Source organism: Rousettus aegyptiacus, unplaced genomic scaffold, assembly GCF_014176215.1.
Source record: "Rousettus aegyptiacus isolate mRouAeg1 unplaced genomic scaffold, mRouAeg1.p scaffold_m13_p_6, whole genome shotgun sequence".
Lineage (NCBI taxonomy): Eukaryota > Metazoa > Chordata > Mammalia > Chiroptera > Pteropodidae > Rousettus > Rousettus aegyptiacus.
In genome coordinates, this window is record NW_023416309.1 from 57,011,672 (window position 1) to 57,029,376 (window position 17,705).

General features: G+C 56.0%; 1 protein-coding gene across 3 annotated transcripts in view; it reads right to left on the reverse strand.

Annotated features, from left to right (window-relative positions):
• ADAM12 (ADAM metallopeptidase domain 12) overlaps positions 1-17,705 on the reverse strand; it is a 262,371-nt gene that overhangs the window by 43,210 nt on the left and 201,456 nt on the right. For all 3 annotated transcript variants that reach the window (XM_016148241.2, XM_036222356.1, XM_036222357.1), the window contains one exon: positions 3,568-3,745. In XM_016148241.2, coding sequence (XP_016003727.2) covers positions 3,568-3,745 — 178 coding nt within the window. The remainder of the gene's footprint in view (positions 1-3,567; positions 3,746-17,705) is intronic.

A 17,705-nucleotide genomic window follows, 5' to 3' on the forward strand; every position in this document is an offset into this window, starting at 1 on the left:
TGTCCTTTAATTTTATTTAACATACAATGTGTCCTGAAGAATTTATGTACTATTGGCTACAATGAAGCCAATCGTATCCTATTTTAATAGGATAATAGTTCGCTCACGAAAACCATTTTCTGTGAATGAATTTATAATTAGAATCCTAAATGCAACTAATAAAGTTAGTTGATAATTCAGAATTATTATTGTCGATAATTCAGGAGCTTTACGGCTAACGTAGATATCTGAATTGAAGCCTGTGTCAGACTCCATAAATTATGCTTTCATCTGACGTTTACCATTTGCTCCTATTAGACATACATCCAAAGTTATTAAATCTTAAATTTGTTCAAGGACTTTATAAACATCCGGAGTATGCAATATATACACTGAGATAAAACTGCCAAGCAGAACTCATAGCTGTAACCTCCATGACAGTAAGGGTTTCTAACTCATGGACTTAACAAAACTAGTTTTGTTTTTTTAAAAAAGAACCCATCCCTGGCACGCCTGATCAGCACCCTCCAGTGCACAGCGACGGCATCCTGTCCGTTACGGTCTAAATGGCTCTGCGAACGACACGCGAACCAAATCACCGATTTCCTCAGGCTTCTGAACCAGCCCTCCTAAGACTGGGTCCTAAGATCTTTGAGGAACGACCTCCCTGCCCCCCACCACATCACTAAACATAAGCAGCAGTTCTAGTGAACATGCAGCCAAGGAGAATGGCTTTGGCTTCAAAGAGCATCGATAGTGGGAGGAAGATAACTAAGTTTCAGGGCCGTCTGCGGGCTACTGGCATCCTATTGACTTTACACAAGGAGATAAGGCTGCGCCCCAGCCCCGCCAGCTGGAAGCGACTCGGGCGCCCCGTGTGGGAAGCCTTCAGCAGCCACCGCCTGTTTTTTTAATGGCACAGAATCTACTTCTTCTGCAGTACTCTGTTCACCAGAAGAGACCAGTTCTTCACCTGGTGATACATTTATTATTTTAGGACTCAACAGAGAAGTTCGACAGGGCCGAGGAACACCAAGTCTCCAAAGAAGGAAGAACAGTGACACCACCGGACGGTTCTCTGCAAGGGCCCCGGCTGTCGCTCTAGAGCGGCAGACGGCACACACGGGTTTGCGGGGAGATCATTTCCGGGAGCAGCCGGCTCCAGTCGCGAGCTGGGGAAGGTGTTCCGACTGGCTGACGTGACAGAGGATGGGCCACGGGATGCCAAGGCGTGATGACCTTCCAGGGCCCGAGCGCCGGGCCAGAGGGATACAGAACCCGGGGCACCGAGCGCCGGGCCAGAGGGATACAGAACCCGGGGCACCGAGCGCCGGGCCAGAGGGATACAGAACCCGGGGCACCGAGCGCCGGGCCAGAGGGATACAGAACCCGGGGCACCGAGCGCCGGGCCAGAGGGATACAGAACCCGGGGGAGCAGGTGGGACTAAAAGTTTTGGCCAAAGTGATTTGGAAACTGGAAATGGGGTGTCACACCGCTAGATACGGTTTGAGCCTGAACCTTGAAAAAAGAAAAATAACAAACAAGTAAACCGAGAAACAAACAAACACAACCACCTAAAAAGGGAGGCAACGGGCTCGCCTACAACTCCGAAAGAGTTCCTGGAAGGAAGAACTCGGATGGGGAGACCGAGAGTTCTCTGCGAACATCAAGAACTTCTTATCCTGTGAAACAAGGGCCCTAACCACAGCCCTGCGCATTTGGGGATCACATGCAAGTGAGATGTGGCTCTCCACACGGACAGAGTCTGATCGGATCCAAGCTGCTCCGAGCACAGTGCGCTTCCTGGAGAGCGAGTCAGCACCGGTCACAGCTGGATGAGTCCTCGATGGAGACAAAGGGAGGACCGCGCCATCGGCGGCCGGCAAAATTCAGGCACTCAGGCACGTGCTGACTGGGTGATGGTGATGCTGATGGTGGGGGTGGTGGGGGTGGTGGGGGTGGTGGGGGTGGTGGGGGTGGTGGTAACCGCGGAGGTGGTGATGGTTGTCGTGAGGTGACGGTGGCGATGGGGGCGGAGGAGACGGCCAAAGTGACAGTGTGAGCGGTGGGGACCGTGAGGGTGTCAGCGATGCTGGTGGCCGTGCTGGAGAGTGGATGAAGTGACTAATACACTCATTCCAAACCTGACGGCTTGGGGCTCCGTGAAGAGCTGTCAAACTTATTTAGATTAGTAGACAATTACAAGGAATTCATATCGAAGACAGCTAATTTTTAAGTCAGCATGGCCTCTCCTGAGAAATATGGATGATTTAAGTTCATTTCGTTTTTCTTTTCAAGTAATTAACACAGTCTCCAAGGGACTTCCCCTTTGCGTACCCCATCCCGCGATGGTTTCGCGTTTTCCTCCACTAATCTTAAGAGTTCCCGTACCCTGTAACGAGGACTCCCTGTGCACCGCGAGCAAAGTTAACCACCGCTGTGCACAACGCTGGCATCCCTGACGAACCCCGACTTCGGCAAAGGCAAACACAGCCTCCGATGAAACGTCCACCACGACCCCCACAGCCAGGGCTCGCCCACCCCCAACGTCCCGCAGAAATGGTCAGACGGAGACCCGCGGGTGTGGGAAACCTCAGGGACACGGGGACAGGACAGGGCGAGGACTCCACGAGCACGCGCGCGGGAATCCAGGCCGCCTCCCAGGGTCTCAGCACGCTCTCTCCTAGAATCCTCCTTGTCGGAGCAGCTCTCCAAGACAAGCCCTTCCTAAGCCCTCATCGAGCCCATCTGTGACTCGAGCCAAGCCCGCCTTGAACGGGTCAACCGTTGCAACTCGCATAAGCTCTCGGGGAGGGAGTCCCCCATGCAGACTGGCTGCTAGGCGAAGTCCTCGCTTGGACTTATTCTAAACACAACCTCCTCCAGGCTGCGAGGGGCACTCGCTTTACCAGGTCTCACTGTGCCCTCTCTTTCTCTTTCCCTCTCACGATTACTCAGAGATTAAAAAGCGGCTGTCATAATTGTTATGTGGATTAATGTTGGCTTAGGCCCTATAGAAAGAAGAGACTGTCCTGACGTTGGCTGGAAAACAGGGCTGAATAAGCCCCTTGCGGGATAAAAATGTTTCCCGCCCTCGCTTACTGCTCCTGACAGCTGACGAGCAGAGGGGTGGGGGCCGGCGCCTCGGGTCCTGCACTCAGAGGAGGCTGCGGCAGGATTTCAGCTTGAGGGGAAGCTCTCGGGGGCTGGGGGGGACGAAGGCTGCTTATTCACATCCCCCCCTCCCCCGTTCACACGCCTCCCCAGGGCGCCACGGCCATCGGGAGCCGGCCACGCAGGCTCTGCGTCCGTGAGGCTGAAGGCTCAACGCCGTCGCAAGCGCTGGGCCCCACCCTGTGAGGACACCACATCCTTCCACAAAGAAGGTTCTTTACCTTCTTAAATGAGCAACGCAACTTATTCTGCGGGGTCGTTCGAATTCAAGGAGGCCGCGCTGGCTTGCGAGGCTCGCTCGAGGGGGCCCACGGGACGTTCGCGGCCCGAATTTCTAGCGCTTTCGTCCTGCTACCCCCCCCCCCCCATTCTCGCTTCTTCGCCCCGACAGGATGCGAGGCAGACGTCCTTACCTCCGGCTCCCCACAGTCACACTGCTCTCCTTCCTCGACGTACCCGTTGCCACACTTGCGGCCGCCGGAGGACTGCCGGACGTCGGGCAGGTTGAAGAGGCACACGCCCACGCCCTTCTCCAGGCTGGCCTCCAGGTCCTTCCTGCTGCAGCTGCTGAACAGCACGGGGAAGGGGTACCTGCGGAGGAGACCCCCGACCGTCAGTCGCCGGGGCGTGACGCGGCCCCGCCTGACCCAGGCTGCGACGCGGGGTCCCCGCCAGCGACGTCTGCCCCAGGGCCCGTCCTGCACGGCTCTGTCAGAAGAGAAAGGATCTTTCGGTGGTTTTCGAATCGACAAGTCTGGACGGTAATCGTTCTGTGTGAAACGATACGACGAAACGTGAACTCTCAGGATCCGCAGCTTGTAACGCGAACAGGACACGTGTTAATGTCCTCACCGGAAACTGAGAAGAAGAAAAAAGTCCAAGTGGCCATGCCTAGCAGGTCCCGGGCTCCGTGCACACAGCCCCCAGAGAGACCAGGGCCGGCCGATGCTGGCATTCGGGTCTGTGACGGTCACGCCACGGTCTCCCCCAAGCACAGCTACAGGAGGATGGGGTGGCCCAGCAATGCCAGGGCTACGAGGGGTGCGGCAGAGCCGGCCGGCCTCCCGGCAAAGTCCGTGTCCCCCCTTCCAGTGTGCAGAGGGGCCTGCCCTGTGGTCCTGACTCACCGCAGAGAGGGAACGTAGAGCCTCAGAGCGTCACGTGGAGGGGAGACACACCTCTGGTACGCGAAGCCCCCGAAATCGGGGTGTGTTCGCCCCAGCAGCTGGCGCTCCCCGACGCATACAGAGTGCCTCTCTTTTTCACAAATGCATTTCCCCATGTCTTGAGGCAGCAGGATAATAAAAGACGAGCATGCCAGAAACCCAGAAGTTGTATTATTTAGCGCGAAGGCAGGGCCTGCCGACCAGCCGCCTCGGCCCCCTCTCCCCGTGCAGACGCTTATAGGATGACATCGCGATTGGACCCCGATCAACTGGCCAAGCCGACGCACGCTGCTACGTCCCCCGAAGACGGCGGAGCCGCCTCTATTTCATGTTGCGTCTGGCGGCGTTTCAAGACCAGGATGATTTCCGTGGCCAGACTGGTAACTCTGCAGTATCTCCACACCCCGCACCCTCTCAGGTTACTGCCTCTGGGGTGTAATTCTAGTCGACAAATACGTTCATAAATGCAAGCCCTGCCCTTGGATGCAAAGGCACGAAACCATGACTTATTCGTGCTGCTGCAGCAAAGTTCCTTTTGAAATCTTTATGACTTTCCTTGGCAGACAGATTGATCATTCCTGGTATCAGAATGATGCTGAATAACTTCGAATGATGATCCACAAGAAAACCTGTCATTTTACCAATTCAGAAGGGCTTCGTATCAAAAAGACAATGGTACATTATACAGGGAACCGAGAATTCTTCTCTTTGCAAAGAAATAAGGCTCATCGAGGCAGAGACGGGACCTTCTTCACCACGTGGTGGCTTTCCTAGGGCGCGTGTTTGCCTCGGGGCCTGACCCAGGGCACCGGACATCACTCCCGCTCAGCGATATGCAACGGGGCACTGTGATAAACTCGTATCGGTTCATTCTGGAAAGGAGCCGATGTCCAGAATATGTCGACAGTGCATCAGGAAAGACACCAGGATAAGTCACAAGTCTCGGGACGGGTTTACGGCAAGGACAACAGCAGTTGAGAGGCGGCCGATGAAAAAGTGCACGAATCACCCTGCTTCAGGAGCGACCGGGGGATCAATGTCGCCAGCGTCCCCAGACTAGAGGCCGGAGACCGGCTCTGGGCACAGCTCGAACGAGTCCCCCCGTCTCACCGTCTTTTGAAATAACGAGTATGCGTCAGGTTTTTTGGGGGTCGACATTAAAGAAAAGGGACAGCAGCGAGATGCGTGAGATCGGCGTGAGCCCAGGGCTGAAACTTCAGAGCGTCTGGGCGAGGAGAGCGAACGGATCCTCGCTGCCTGAGTGTCTTCAGACAGACGTACAGCTATCTGCGTAATAACGAATTTGTTCCTCTCAGCTCTTTCCTGTTCTGTTGAGGGACAAACCCCACATGCTTTAAAAATTCTCCCCCGTGGAGAATCGTGAGGTTCCAACTGCGCTCCGAGGAAAGAGCGCACGCCTCAGTTCCGCAGGGTGGCCTCTGTTTTAATGACCACGGGGGAATGCCCCCTCGGCTGCCACTGGCGAACTCGCCGACACCAGACCGGGTCCTCCCTCGGGGTCGTCCAAGGACGGCGTGGAGCAGGGCCTGAGCTCACCCGTGCGCCGTCTGCCTTCAGAGTCGGCACCGTGGAAACCACCGTGTCTGCTGGCTCGGCTCGGGGCCCCGGCCACGAGCACGTGTGAGCGGGTCCCCTTTCCCGCGACCCGGGGACTTGCTCACTTGCTCAGGGACTGCAGCGATGCCCCTCGGGACGGCCAGCGGCCTTCCCCAAACTCCCCTGCCCTCCCAGTGGACGGGGCCGGTCTGCGTTTCTACCGTTTCTTCTGTGTAAGGACAGAAAAACGCCCCTGCTGCCCCCCAGGGATTCTCGTTGGATGATGAGTGCTGCTGAGACCGGGGGAGTTTCGAACCCGTGGAGCGTCTCTGCCGGCTCCGTCCACTCACGCTTTCTCACGTGGAAGACACGTGACTATCGCACAGGACGTTCTCTTTGGGCGTTTGGAGGAAGTCCGGCTTTAGACGAAGAAAAGCAGAGTGCACGGTCCCTCACCGTTCCATTATTCTGCAAACGTTTATCCAGGATCTACTGTGCGCCAGGTATCGTTGTAGGCTTTGGGGACATGGGGAAGAGCAAGGCACACAGAAACCCCGGTTGTCATGGAGCTTGCCTTCCAGTGGGCCAGACGGATCATCACAGGACCAGGGAGGGCATTGAGCGTGGAGGAGAGAGAGACGACAGCCTGGGGGGAGGGGGTGTGTGTGGGGGGGCGGCCAGGGAAGACCTCGCTGGAGGGATGTGAGGGAGCGAGCCCCGGACACGTCTGGGGGCAGAGCGGGCGCGGGGCCGGGGCGCATCGACGGGCGTGACCGGCCCAGAGACATTTATTCAGCAAAATGAAGCAGCCTCTTCCTTCAGTAGCACGGATCCGGAGAGGGGACCCCTTCTGCAGAGAAGGCCCGAAGCCTCCTGCGGTCAGGCCAGGTGGTGGGAAGATGACCGTGGGGTGTCATTAAACGGGGGAGGGCGGCTTGCCCCGCACGGGCCAGGCGCTGAGTAAGAACGTCAAGCTCTTATCATTTCCTCCCCCTTTTAAACCAAACTAATTTTGACTGATGCATAAGGGTCCGCGCATCCTAGGGAATTTGAGGGCACCAGACATTAGATTCCTCTGGTTATAATACGGTCCTAATCCACACATATCTGAATACCTTTTACACCCGAACAGCCCCCGGAGGCACAGTGCCCAGTGCCCAGTAGATGTCCCTGACTGCTGGCCCGAGGGGTCGGAACACAGGTCACGGGCTGCACGAGAACGTGCCTGCGTACGTGCCACGAGCGAGGCACGGAGCCCTTCCCCGGCACGATGCCCGGAGCCCTCGGGCAGGACCCGTCGGCACAATGACCGCTACGCCCGCCATTGCACTCATCAGCCGCGCACAGAGGAAGGACATCGGGGCCACGCCCAGCCCGGCGCCCCGCGCCCTCGGTCCCCGCTCCGCCTCCGAACGTCGGGCCCGTTGGGTGGCTGGGTTCACTGCTCCTCTGCCCCCTCATTCGTCCACTCGCTCACTCGGGAACTGGTTTCGAAGGGTCCGTTGTATTCAGAGCTCCGAGGAGCATCCCAAGATGATTCTGACGTGGCCCGAACCCTTTCTGCTGTCCCCTTGCTGGACCTCTGCCAAGGGACCTGCCGGACGTGCACACTCTGCACACGGCCTCTCCGGCCACACGAGTGAAATGGAGAACTCCGTCTACGCCCATAAAAACAAAGACAGCATGCACGCTTATCCGCGCAAACTACATAGAATTACATATAATTTAATGGATAGTGACACAGAAATTATATTAAAATACAAAATTACAATATTATTTAATTAAGATATACTTACGCATATTATATGTATCTTAATAACTATTTGTCGAGAAATCTGCTTTAAGCTAGGTGGTGTGGTGGGCAAACTTTCTCCTAGTAATAAATATTTTTTCTTTTTTTCCACTCACTTCAAAACAATCTAGGTATTATAATGCCCTTTTTGCAGACGAGGCGGAGGGACTTGACTGGGCTCTCAGTCAGGAGCTGGCGGAGGCTAGGCGGATTCCGGTTCAGTTACTGGAGAACCGCATTTTCCTCACTGCGGACGTCGGGCCGGCAGTGGAGCGCCTGCAGCAAACCTCCGACACGTGCATGGTGACCGGTAACACTGGCGGACTCGTTTACATTCGAAGGGCGAACCTGTCCGTGAGCCGGCAGGTGCTGGGTCCGGGCGGTCCCGGCATCAGCGTCACCTGGCACCTCACCAGCCATGCAGATGCTCAGGCCCCGCCCAGACCTGCTGAGCAGGGACAACTCAGGGGTGGGGCCCAGCTGATTTAAATGAGCTCCTGATTCCTTTTCACTGAGGTAAAATGTGACATCGGATTCACCGCTAAAGTATACAGTCCGGTGGCTTCTAGTACGTTCACTGGCGACAGCGGGCCACCGCGACCACTAATTCCAGAACGCTTTCCCGACCCCCAAAACCAAGTGGCCCACGGCCATCAAGTCGCCACTCCTGTCCCCTCTGGTCCCTGCCAGCCACGAATCGGCCCCTCTCTCCCCGTGGATTTCCGATTCTGGACCTTTCACGCGCGGCTTCTCTCACTCGGCCTCACGTTTGCGGGGTTCATCCCCGCTGCAGGATGTGTTAGCACGTCGCCTTTTCTTTTTATGGTTGAATGACATTCCATTGTAAGTAAGACCGTACCACAAAATGGTTCATCATTCGGTGGCCCAAGCGGTCTATCAGAAGTAAAGTTTGGGAACGACCGATCTAGATTTAAAATCCAGACACTAAAGATAATATGCAGGTGAATCCAACCTCATTTGCGTCAAAAAATAAGAAAATGTGGCCTCATCAACGGTCACCTTTCACGCACTTAAATCAGAAAAAGTTTTGTTTTTCACCGTGGTTCTGTTTCCTAAGAAAAGCTCCATGTACATACAGCATTTTGAAAACCTTATGTGATTTTTGGCATATACTAAAAATCTCATAAGCGGCCTCTCGAAGCCAAGTTCAAGCCGTGAATGAATTTTCAGATCTCCCTGAGTACCATAGCAGATGCTTGGCTGATCGTCATCCTGTACACTCACTCACTCAGGTGCCGGGAACGGTTCCGACGGCGGACAGAGTGCCGTTCCCGCTCTGCCGTTCCCGCTCTGCCGTTCCTGCCCCTCGTTCCGGACCCCGGGGTCCGGGCAAGCCCGCCTCCCTCTGGCTCCCGCTGCGCCCTTCTCATTTCGCAGCCTCGGTCCCTGGAGCGCGGACGGAGAGAATGCTGGAGGGGGCCGCGCGCTTCCTCCTGGCATCGAAGATCCCGGGCGGACCCCGCCAGTGGCTAAAAACGAACGCGCCTCCGTTTCTTCCGCAGGTTTCGGCACGCTCGTCCCCTTGTGCTTTTTAATACTTTTCATCAATTACCCCCGATACGTCAGGACAGCAGCGTACTGAACCGGTGTAGAGCATTGATAAGACGGCGCGAGGCAGTAACACTGGGGACTTATCCAGAAATGATGCTTCCCCTTGGCCCGCGAACGCTTTAAAATGATGATACCTCAGGCCAGGAGAAAGTGCTGCTCTCAGCTCCTGGGCAGACAGACCGCCTCTCTCAGCAGCCGTGCGGAGGGGGAGGGTCCCTACTCAGACGTGACCGCTTCTAGTACACACGTCCACCCTTTTCGCCTAAGATTTCACTACGAGCGCACCTGGGGACAAACGTACTGTGCCAAATGCAAGGTTAGGGCTAAAAACGGGGTGGAACGGCTGGGCGCTTTTAGGAAATAAAACAACACACAAAAGCCACTTTTCAAAAGAGGATTGCCATTTACCGCTTCCCACCCCAAATGCAATCGAGGCTTAATATTTCAGCTGTCACAAAGCTGCCAAGGAAAACAGCATCAGGGGTTATTCTCACTCCGACAAATCTGCAGTCAGAAAATCCTCTTCTTGGAGGAGGCTATCGTGCGTTTCGCCGCTACGTTCTTGGGGTGAATCACACTAAGCCGATCCGTCAGCCGCGACAGCGGGAGTCGGGAGCTCTCCGCCTGGGCCGGCTCTCGGGGGACGACGCCGACCGCCGCTCTTCCTTTGGGGAGCGAGGCAGCTGGAGCCGGGCTGGTTTCACTGGGCCGAGGGTCGCTGCTCTTTCCTCCACCTCTGCTGCCTCATGAGCAAACGTGCGCCGGGTCCCGGGGAGTCCGGGTCTTGCCGCTCCGCGCGCGGGGTGACGTCGGTCCAGGCGTGTGGCCGCAGGACGTGACCGGAGGAAGAGGGGTGACGCCGCCTGGGCGGCTGCAGGGCGCAGCCTGGAGCGGATGCGACCGTGTGACAGGAAAAGCCACCGTCGCAGGAAACAGGGACGCACAGGAAGCCATCCTCGTTTCCGATTACATCAATTAAACAAAAACAAAACCCTCGCATCGTCCGCAGCTGGTAGACGAGGGACTGTGAGGGGACAACTGGTTTCGAGATGTATGTTGCTGGCATTCTGCTTCCCGCTGCTTCCTCTTTGTAGACGAAAATGTTTTTTTTTTTTCCTCCCGACAGCAGAAGTGACAGATTCAGCAGCCCTGGGGGTGGGGCGGGGGGCTCTTCTGGACCTGGGCGTGTGGCCCGGAGGAGGCAGAGAAGAATCGAAGCGGGAAGACCTCGTCCGAGCACCCCGTGCGTTAAAACGGAAGCTCAGCTTTACAACCGAGCCTCGGTTTCCGCATCTGTCGAATGGGGGTGACGACCACCTCGCGCGCCGAGAGCGAGGACCAGCGAGCTTCACACAGGAGCGTGGAAGTCTCTGGTCGGCGTCGAAGAACCGCGAGATGCTAGTTGCCAGCATTTCTATGAAGAAGAGCTGCATTTACTTCTCTCGTTTAGAGTTGCCACTTCGGCTATTTCAAATCGCTGATTGCCAGTGCCCGGAACATTCTAGTGCCAGGAAACATTGTCGCTATGATGCAGAGTTTATTATAACCGTGGCCCAAACAGAGTGAGCTACAAACTGTAGAACCACGAGTACGAGTGGACGAGAGGACAATGACTCCGGAGGCAGAGGCGTGACCGGGCGGTTAGATGCGGTTCCTCGATGTCCCGTGTGCAGGGCGTTAGCAGAGACGAAGACCCCGCTCCAGGCGGGAAGGGCCGAGATTTGTCAGCGGAACCAGACCAAGAACCTGGGAGCAGAACCGGCCCAGGCAAGCCAACCCCCGACAGACGGAGATGTGGTCAGGCGTCTGTCACTTGCCACGCACCTGTGGTTTTTCTCGTTTCTAGAAGCTTCTTCTGAATGTCTTTCCCGAGGCTCCTGTCACCGGAGCCCCCTGCACGCATTCTTCCGTCCTTTTATTCCAAGGCCAAGGCCAGGCACCGAGTTCAGAGTGGAACATGGCCCCCAACAGACTGGGCCTGGCCGCCCATTCTTTATCATTCTTTATCATTAACCCTACCACCAGCTCAAGGACGTGTTCAGAAACGGCTCGCCGTTCGCAGTTGGAGCCAGTTTCACGAGCCCCACACAATGCCATCTTCTCCCAGGTGGGCGAGAGGCCCGCTGACGTCTGCACGGGCCCCGTCCTGGCCTGGCCCCCGGCGCTGGGATTTCCACGGTGGCAACCTGGAGCTCAGGAGGGGTGCCATGTGGCCCCCTTGTCCCCCCAGTGTGTGGGATCAGAAAGCTTCTCTGCTCACAGACACGCGGGGGGAGCCGAGGCTTGGGTCAGGAGCCACAGGCCGGAGCTGCGGGCCGACACCTTCATCTGGTCCTGAGCGACGGTGGGCCGGGGGCCTCTGGCCTCCCTGGGACTCTGTCTCGTCATCCGTGCGGTGGGGGTGACTGTGTCTGCCCCGTCCTCTCAAGACGGCCCAACGAGAAGGGAGGTGGGAAGCTCTCCGAGCGGGCGCGTGGCCGAGGGGCCCCACGGGGCTCCTGTCGCGGTCGCTCTTAGTTCACGTATTTCTGACCGTTCCCTCCTCCAGCTAAGCGAAAGCTTTCAGGAGGAGCCACTTTCCGAAAGCGAATTGCTCCTGTCACGTTGACCTCCATGGAATATCACCAAAAAAACAACACAAAACAAAACAAAACGGAACAAAATGGAACAAAACACAGACTCCCCCACACGCAGCCCCCACACGGCTGCCCGCCTGCGGCCACTTCCGTGTGGCCGGCACCCGGGCGGCGGGGCGGCACCCTCAGCCTGGCTGCAGGGCGCGCCCCGACCCTGCAGCTGGGGGCGACCCCAGGATGGTTGCCTTTCTCCTCTTCTTGGGGTTTAGAGCAGCTGCATGTTTTTATTCGAGGTGAGCAGTGTGCGTGGCTCCCAGCACCTTGGCCGTGTGTCCCGGGGCTTCCACTTGGGCGGTTTTGAAAGCGTAGCGATCCGTCTAACTCTCCGAGCTCCGGCTTCCTCACCGTAACAGTGGGTACCCCCGCATCCGTCTCGCAGCGTTTACTGGTGAAACGGGGCATCCGGCATGCGGTCCTTAGGGTCGAAGACAAGTTTGCCACGTTCACGTCCCCCGAACTGGAGATTCAAGCGCAGACCCGTTTCCCTAGCTTGAGCCCTGTTTTGTGTCCTGCTTAAGACGGGATGGCAATTCTACCACGTGCCTGGGTGGTGACTTTTAGTATTCCAACCCTGTGTGGATTGCAGATGAAGTCCTTTATTTTCCAGTGGGCAGCATCTAATTATACGTGGAAACAGGAACATGTCTATGAGGATGCGCCCTCTTGAACTGTTGTCAAGGCCGTCTCCTGCAGGTTCATCTTTCCTTTACGATTTTGGGTGCGGCCAATTAAATCACTCTGCCGGATAATTAAATCGGGTCCTGACCAGTATGTTCTAATCTCACTGGAGTTCCTCGTTTTGTAGTTGTTCTGCCTCATTTTTTTTTTTTTAACCTTGGATAAAGATTTCCATTCCTTTGCTACACATTGACGGAGAAAGTAAAGACTCTTAAATTTTTTATTGAGAAAAAAATAAAATGAAGAGCTGATATGGAGAAATAATTTCCTCTAATCCTTTTATGATAAATGTATTTCCTGATCTCAGATAGTTTGTCGAAGTTCTAAAAGGGGTGAGTTTTCATAAGCGTGTACTGTCTTGATTTTTAAGAAGGCAAGTTCTATGAAGAATGTAGACCTTCCTGATACATTGAATTCCTACCAATTCCCACCACATTCCAGTTTTCCCATAGTCTGAGCTTGGAGGTCTCGGGAGAGTCGCCTAACCCTATTCAATTCTTCAAGGATCAGTTCAGACTGGATTTTTTTCCAGAACGTCTTCTCTGCCCACCACCTGCTTCCAACCTTTTCTCCTTGTTCACAACGAATTATTATTATTGGTCATTAAAAAAAAAGTGGAATGCTATTATGGTTATGTTTAAAATTTCCTCATCCTTTAGAGGCACACACCGATACACTTAGAGATGAGACACTACGATGCCCAGGATTGTGCGGACAGGCTGGATCTGGTGCCCCTGCGGGGAGCCCCGCCGCACCCCAAAGCGTCCTCGGCGAGAGTCCCGAGCTTGCCGTCTGTCGTCGCGGGCTCGCTCGCAGCCGGTCTTGGTTGAGTGGGTGAATAGTTTTGCCGCGGTCGGTCGCCTCGCCCTTCTTCCTGCAGCGAGTGGGCTCATCTCCCTGTAGTCTCGGTTTTCATCAGAGAAGGGTGAACTCGGGTGGGGGCCATCCAGATGTGTTCCATGTCCAGACGGCTGTGGAGCCGGTGGGTCTGCGATGAGTGTTTCCTGAACTGGGTGGAAAGGGATCGAATGAACCCGTCACACACGCTCTGGAGGAAGCGGACGGCGACGCTTTGTCCTTAAACGCGGGTATTTGATCTACTCGTGGATGTGTTTCCTGAAGCGCCACCCGCAGCTGCACGTAAATTACTTGCATCCCCGGGGAGCCAGGGTCACCGTCTCTTGCTTATTTTCTCAGCCCGCGTTTTCCCGGGCACTCGCCTCCCCGCTCTCGTTCTCCGCTGGTGACCGGGGAGCTCGCGGCTTGCAGAGGAGGCGTGTGGCCGCCTGGACCCAGCAACACCCGAGCGGCCGCGAGCCGTCGTCTGAGCACCCGCGTGGAGACGGTGGCCGTGACCCTCTCCCACACGCACACGGGTGCGGCGTGCTCCGCGGCTGTTTGCGGCAGGTCCTTGAAGGATGCCAACCACAGGGACGGCGACGCGCGACCCCGAAGGGAAAAGCGCCTTGCGCATCGGCGTGTACGGCTGGAGGGCTGAGTGTGAGGGTGGGTGTGAAAACCCGCGGGGTGCTACGGCGAGAGCCTTCGGAACGGATGCGAGCCTGTCGATCGCACGACAATGAAACTGGAGTGCGCGTAACGGTGCTTTCTTTTTTTTGCTTTCAGAGCGTAAGCCCTTAAGTTGTCAAGCTACAATCGCTCAGATGCTACGTGATCATCTTAAAAATGAAGAAACCTTAAAAGATAGATCAGATCATGTGACCGCCCTGCCTAAAACCCTCTGGCGACCCTTCGCTGCCCCGGAGAGGGCACCACGTCCTGCCGCGCAGACCGAGCGGTGCTGGCTTGGGCTCCTCCCCACGTTCCCAGCCCCCGCCCCGTTCCGATCCGGCCGCCGCAAGCCACTGGCCTCCAGTTAGCAATGCTGTCCCCTTCAGGGTCCTCGTTCAGGGTCCCCGCCGCCCGAGATCGCATCCAGGCTCTCTATCCCTCTCTTCCCTTCGGTCGCCTCCACGGCGGGGGGGGGGGTCTTCCCCAAAGCCCCAGGTAACGCGGGGTGCCCCGATCGTGTGCCTCCTTGTCGTCCTTCCTCACACTCCTTCCGACCTGCGGTTTCTTTATTCACTGTTTTCCAACTCTCTCTTCCTCACCGTGAAAGTGCAGAGTGAGCTGCTGCACACCCCTGATTCGGCCGCGTTCCCCATGAATCTCACCATGACAGGAACCCCCACCCACCCACCCAGAATAGAGGAAGCCGCGAGCGTGATCTTCAGTGTTAATACCGCTTTTCTCCCCAACGCGAGGACGTGGCACCTACTATTAGGCTAAACGTTCTTTTCCAAAAGCATTCGAATCATGCATGTTTTTCTTGCTCTCATAAATGTGGCACATTGAGTCCAAAGGCTCCCAGACGCTCGCTAATGGACGGACTCGACTGGGTTTAAACTCCCACGCGAATCCCCAGATGCTGCGTTTGCCAAGGAGCGATTTCCAAGACAGGTCTTCGCGTCAACTCCTCAAAGACATAAAACACACACTCTCGCACACGCTCAGAGGCCAGCAGTAATTAACGACACAACCGCAGGGAGGCCCCTCGCGCACGCCTGCACCGCACAGCCGCGTGCTACACCGCGTCTGAAAACTCCACGCGCTCCTGGCACTGTCAGGCCTCCCCGGCCGGTTTGTCAACCATGGCAGTCGGTGAACGTTCTCAGACGTCGGGCCCTGGGATGCTACGACCAAGAACAAACGAGGTTTGCCAGGGGGTGCACTCTGCTCTTCGTTCTTTTCGATTCTGGCAGAATATTAATGTCATTAAAGCAGTCACTGATTCACGCCTTCGCCGGTTATCTTTAGGGCCGAGACTCAAATAACGTTTTTAATGTTTGCGATTCCTGCCCGAATTAGCGAGGGGCCAAGTGAGGAGGAAAGTTGGTGTTTGGAAGTGGGCCGGTTAAAGTGAGCCACTCACACAGAAACCGTGGCACGTGGCTGGGTGGCCGTTACGTGGCATTGAACTGCTCTCTGGCAACGGTGAGCGGGAATTCCGAAAAAGGCCTTTAACTTTTCAATAGTGCCAACGTCCCTGTGAACTAAATTATAATAACGATAATACTGCCATATATTTGCGGAGTGATTTACAATTTATGAAGACATATGACCTCATTTAATCCAATCTCCCACTCTCGTGGGGACCCTCTGAGGTAAGAGAACGATACTGGAGATTAAAAGCAGCCCGGAGATTCTACAATGGATGATGGTGACTGAAAGTTCACCGGGTGACTTGACCTCCCCTCCCCCCGACTGTGGGCCCCTGTGTTCAGTTCACCCACTTGCTGGGGAAATTTCTTTCCATCTGAGAAAATTAAAAACACCATTCTTTGGACAGAAATGTGGGATCATAAACGAGGAACGAATAGAAGAGATTTATACAAAAGCACAAGCTCAGCAAAAGAGAAGACTTAGAAATCGCTAATAAGGTATAAATCAAGTAAAAGCTATTAGCGAACCCCTGGTAAGGAAAAAAAAAAAAAGCCCTTTAAGTGATTTGTTGAGCTCTTAACAATACCATTTCTACCTACGGGTTCCAAAGATCTCTAGAGTCATTTGGCGCGTACCCACAAACACTGCCCTGGACGCGTTCCCATCTGAAGGGTTTAGCACAACGTCACAGAGCGCGCCCGAAAGCACGCCTCGCTCGTGTGCCTCCAGAAGGACACGCTGGTTAGAGCTGCGGGGTCCTCCTCAGGTGTGCGCCACCCACAGCAAGCACGTGGTCAAGTAGGTGGGGGGAGGGGTGGGCGGGCGGCTGGACGGACTGAAGGGTGGACGCAGGAAGGATGGACGGACTCGCCCATTTTACGGGTGAGGAACACGAGAGGCAGAGGGCTCCCTAACTTGCCTGTATTGCCAAAAACAAGCGGCGTCAAAACCGGGGCTCCCAGGCCCCCGCAATCCCAGTCCAGTGTTCCCAGTCCGGATCGTCCTTTCCCCCATTTGTCCCTCTTATCAAGAGTTCAAGCGCGTTAACGATATTGATTTACAATCTTCTTAGTCATTGGGGACCACTCCCAGAGGAAGGTACAGTGGACCCCTGAATTATGCAGGGCTTAGGGGAGCTGACGCCACCCCGACCTCTGGCCTTCGAGCAGTGGAAACTCCGCGTACACCTTTCGACTCCCTACATACTTGGGCTCTCCCTCAGTGTCCACGGGGGATTGGTTTCAAGTACCTTCCCGACCCGTGAACGCCCCAACCTGCAGATGCTCAAGCTCTTGATATAAAATGGCGTAGAACGACACACACCATGACTCCCTATCAGCAGCTCCCAGCCTCAGAGGGGAAATCACGGGTTTGACCTGCCGTCGGCTGAATCCACGGATGCAAAACGGACACAGAGGACCGGCGGCGTAGTTACTGGAAACGATCGGCGGTAAGTGGACCTGCGCACTTCAAACCCGCGTTTTTCAAGGGCCAGCTGTAGTCTGCCGCCCCGTGAGGCCGGGGTCTGGCCGGGCTGGTAGATGCTGGAAGCAGAGGGCACCCATGGGCCCCTGCTACACCTCGCACCCAAAGAAGAAATTCTTTGCCTGAAATGCTCAACCGACAGCTATTCTGCCTCTGCCTGGACACTGGAAATGACGAGGATCACATCGTTTCTCAGCGTGACCTGCCTCTGCTCTGGGGGGCGCCTCTTGGCAGTATGTAGAGTTTGCAGTATTTCACTTCCTGTCGCCATTGGCCTGAGATACTTTCGCTTCAGGCTCGGGTCATCACAGGCTTAGAGAGCAAGTTACGCCACGAGGTCTGTGTCACGCAACGCCTTTGAATTGTGCTTAAGACAGAACCGTGAGCGACAAAGATGCCCCCGGTGGCTCCTGGGGATGATGGGGAGAAAAAGCGGCCACGGCTGTAACGAGGTCCCTCCACCCGCGGCCCGCACGAAGCGACAACGCCCCCGACGGGAGCCGGCCGCCCCACGGGCCTCTGTGCTAAGGGCAGCGCGACGCCTTCGTACAAGCCGTTTGACAGGAGGCCGCAGGGCGACTGCTTGGAAGAGCACGAGCACGTCTCGCAACAATCCGTCCTCTTCCGGGACCTTGAAAGCTCCTCGGCAGGCGTGGCCCCTCGCACCGCGACGGCCCCTTGCCGGCAAGCCTGCACGGGGCCAGCCTTGGGCCCCCGGCGAG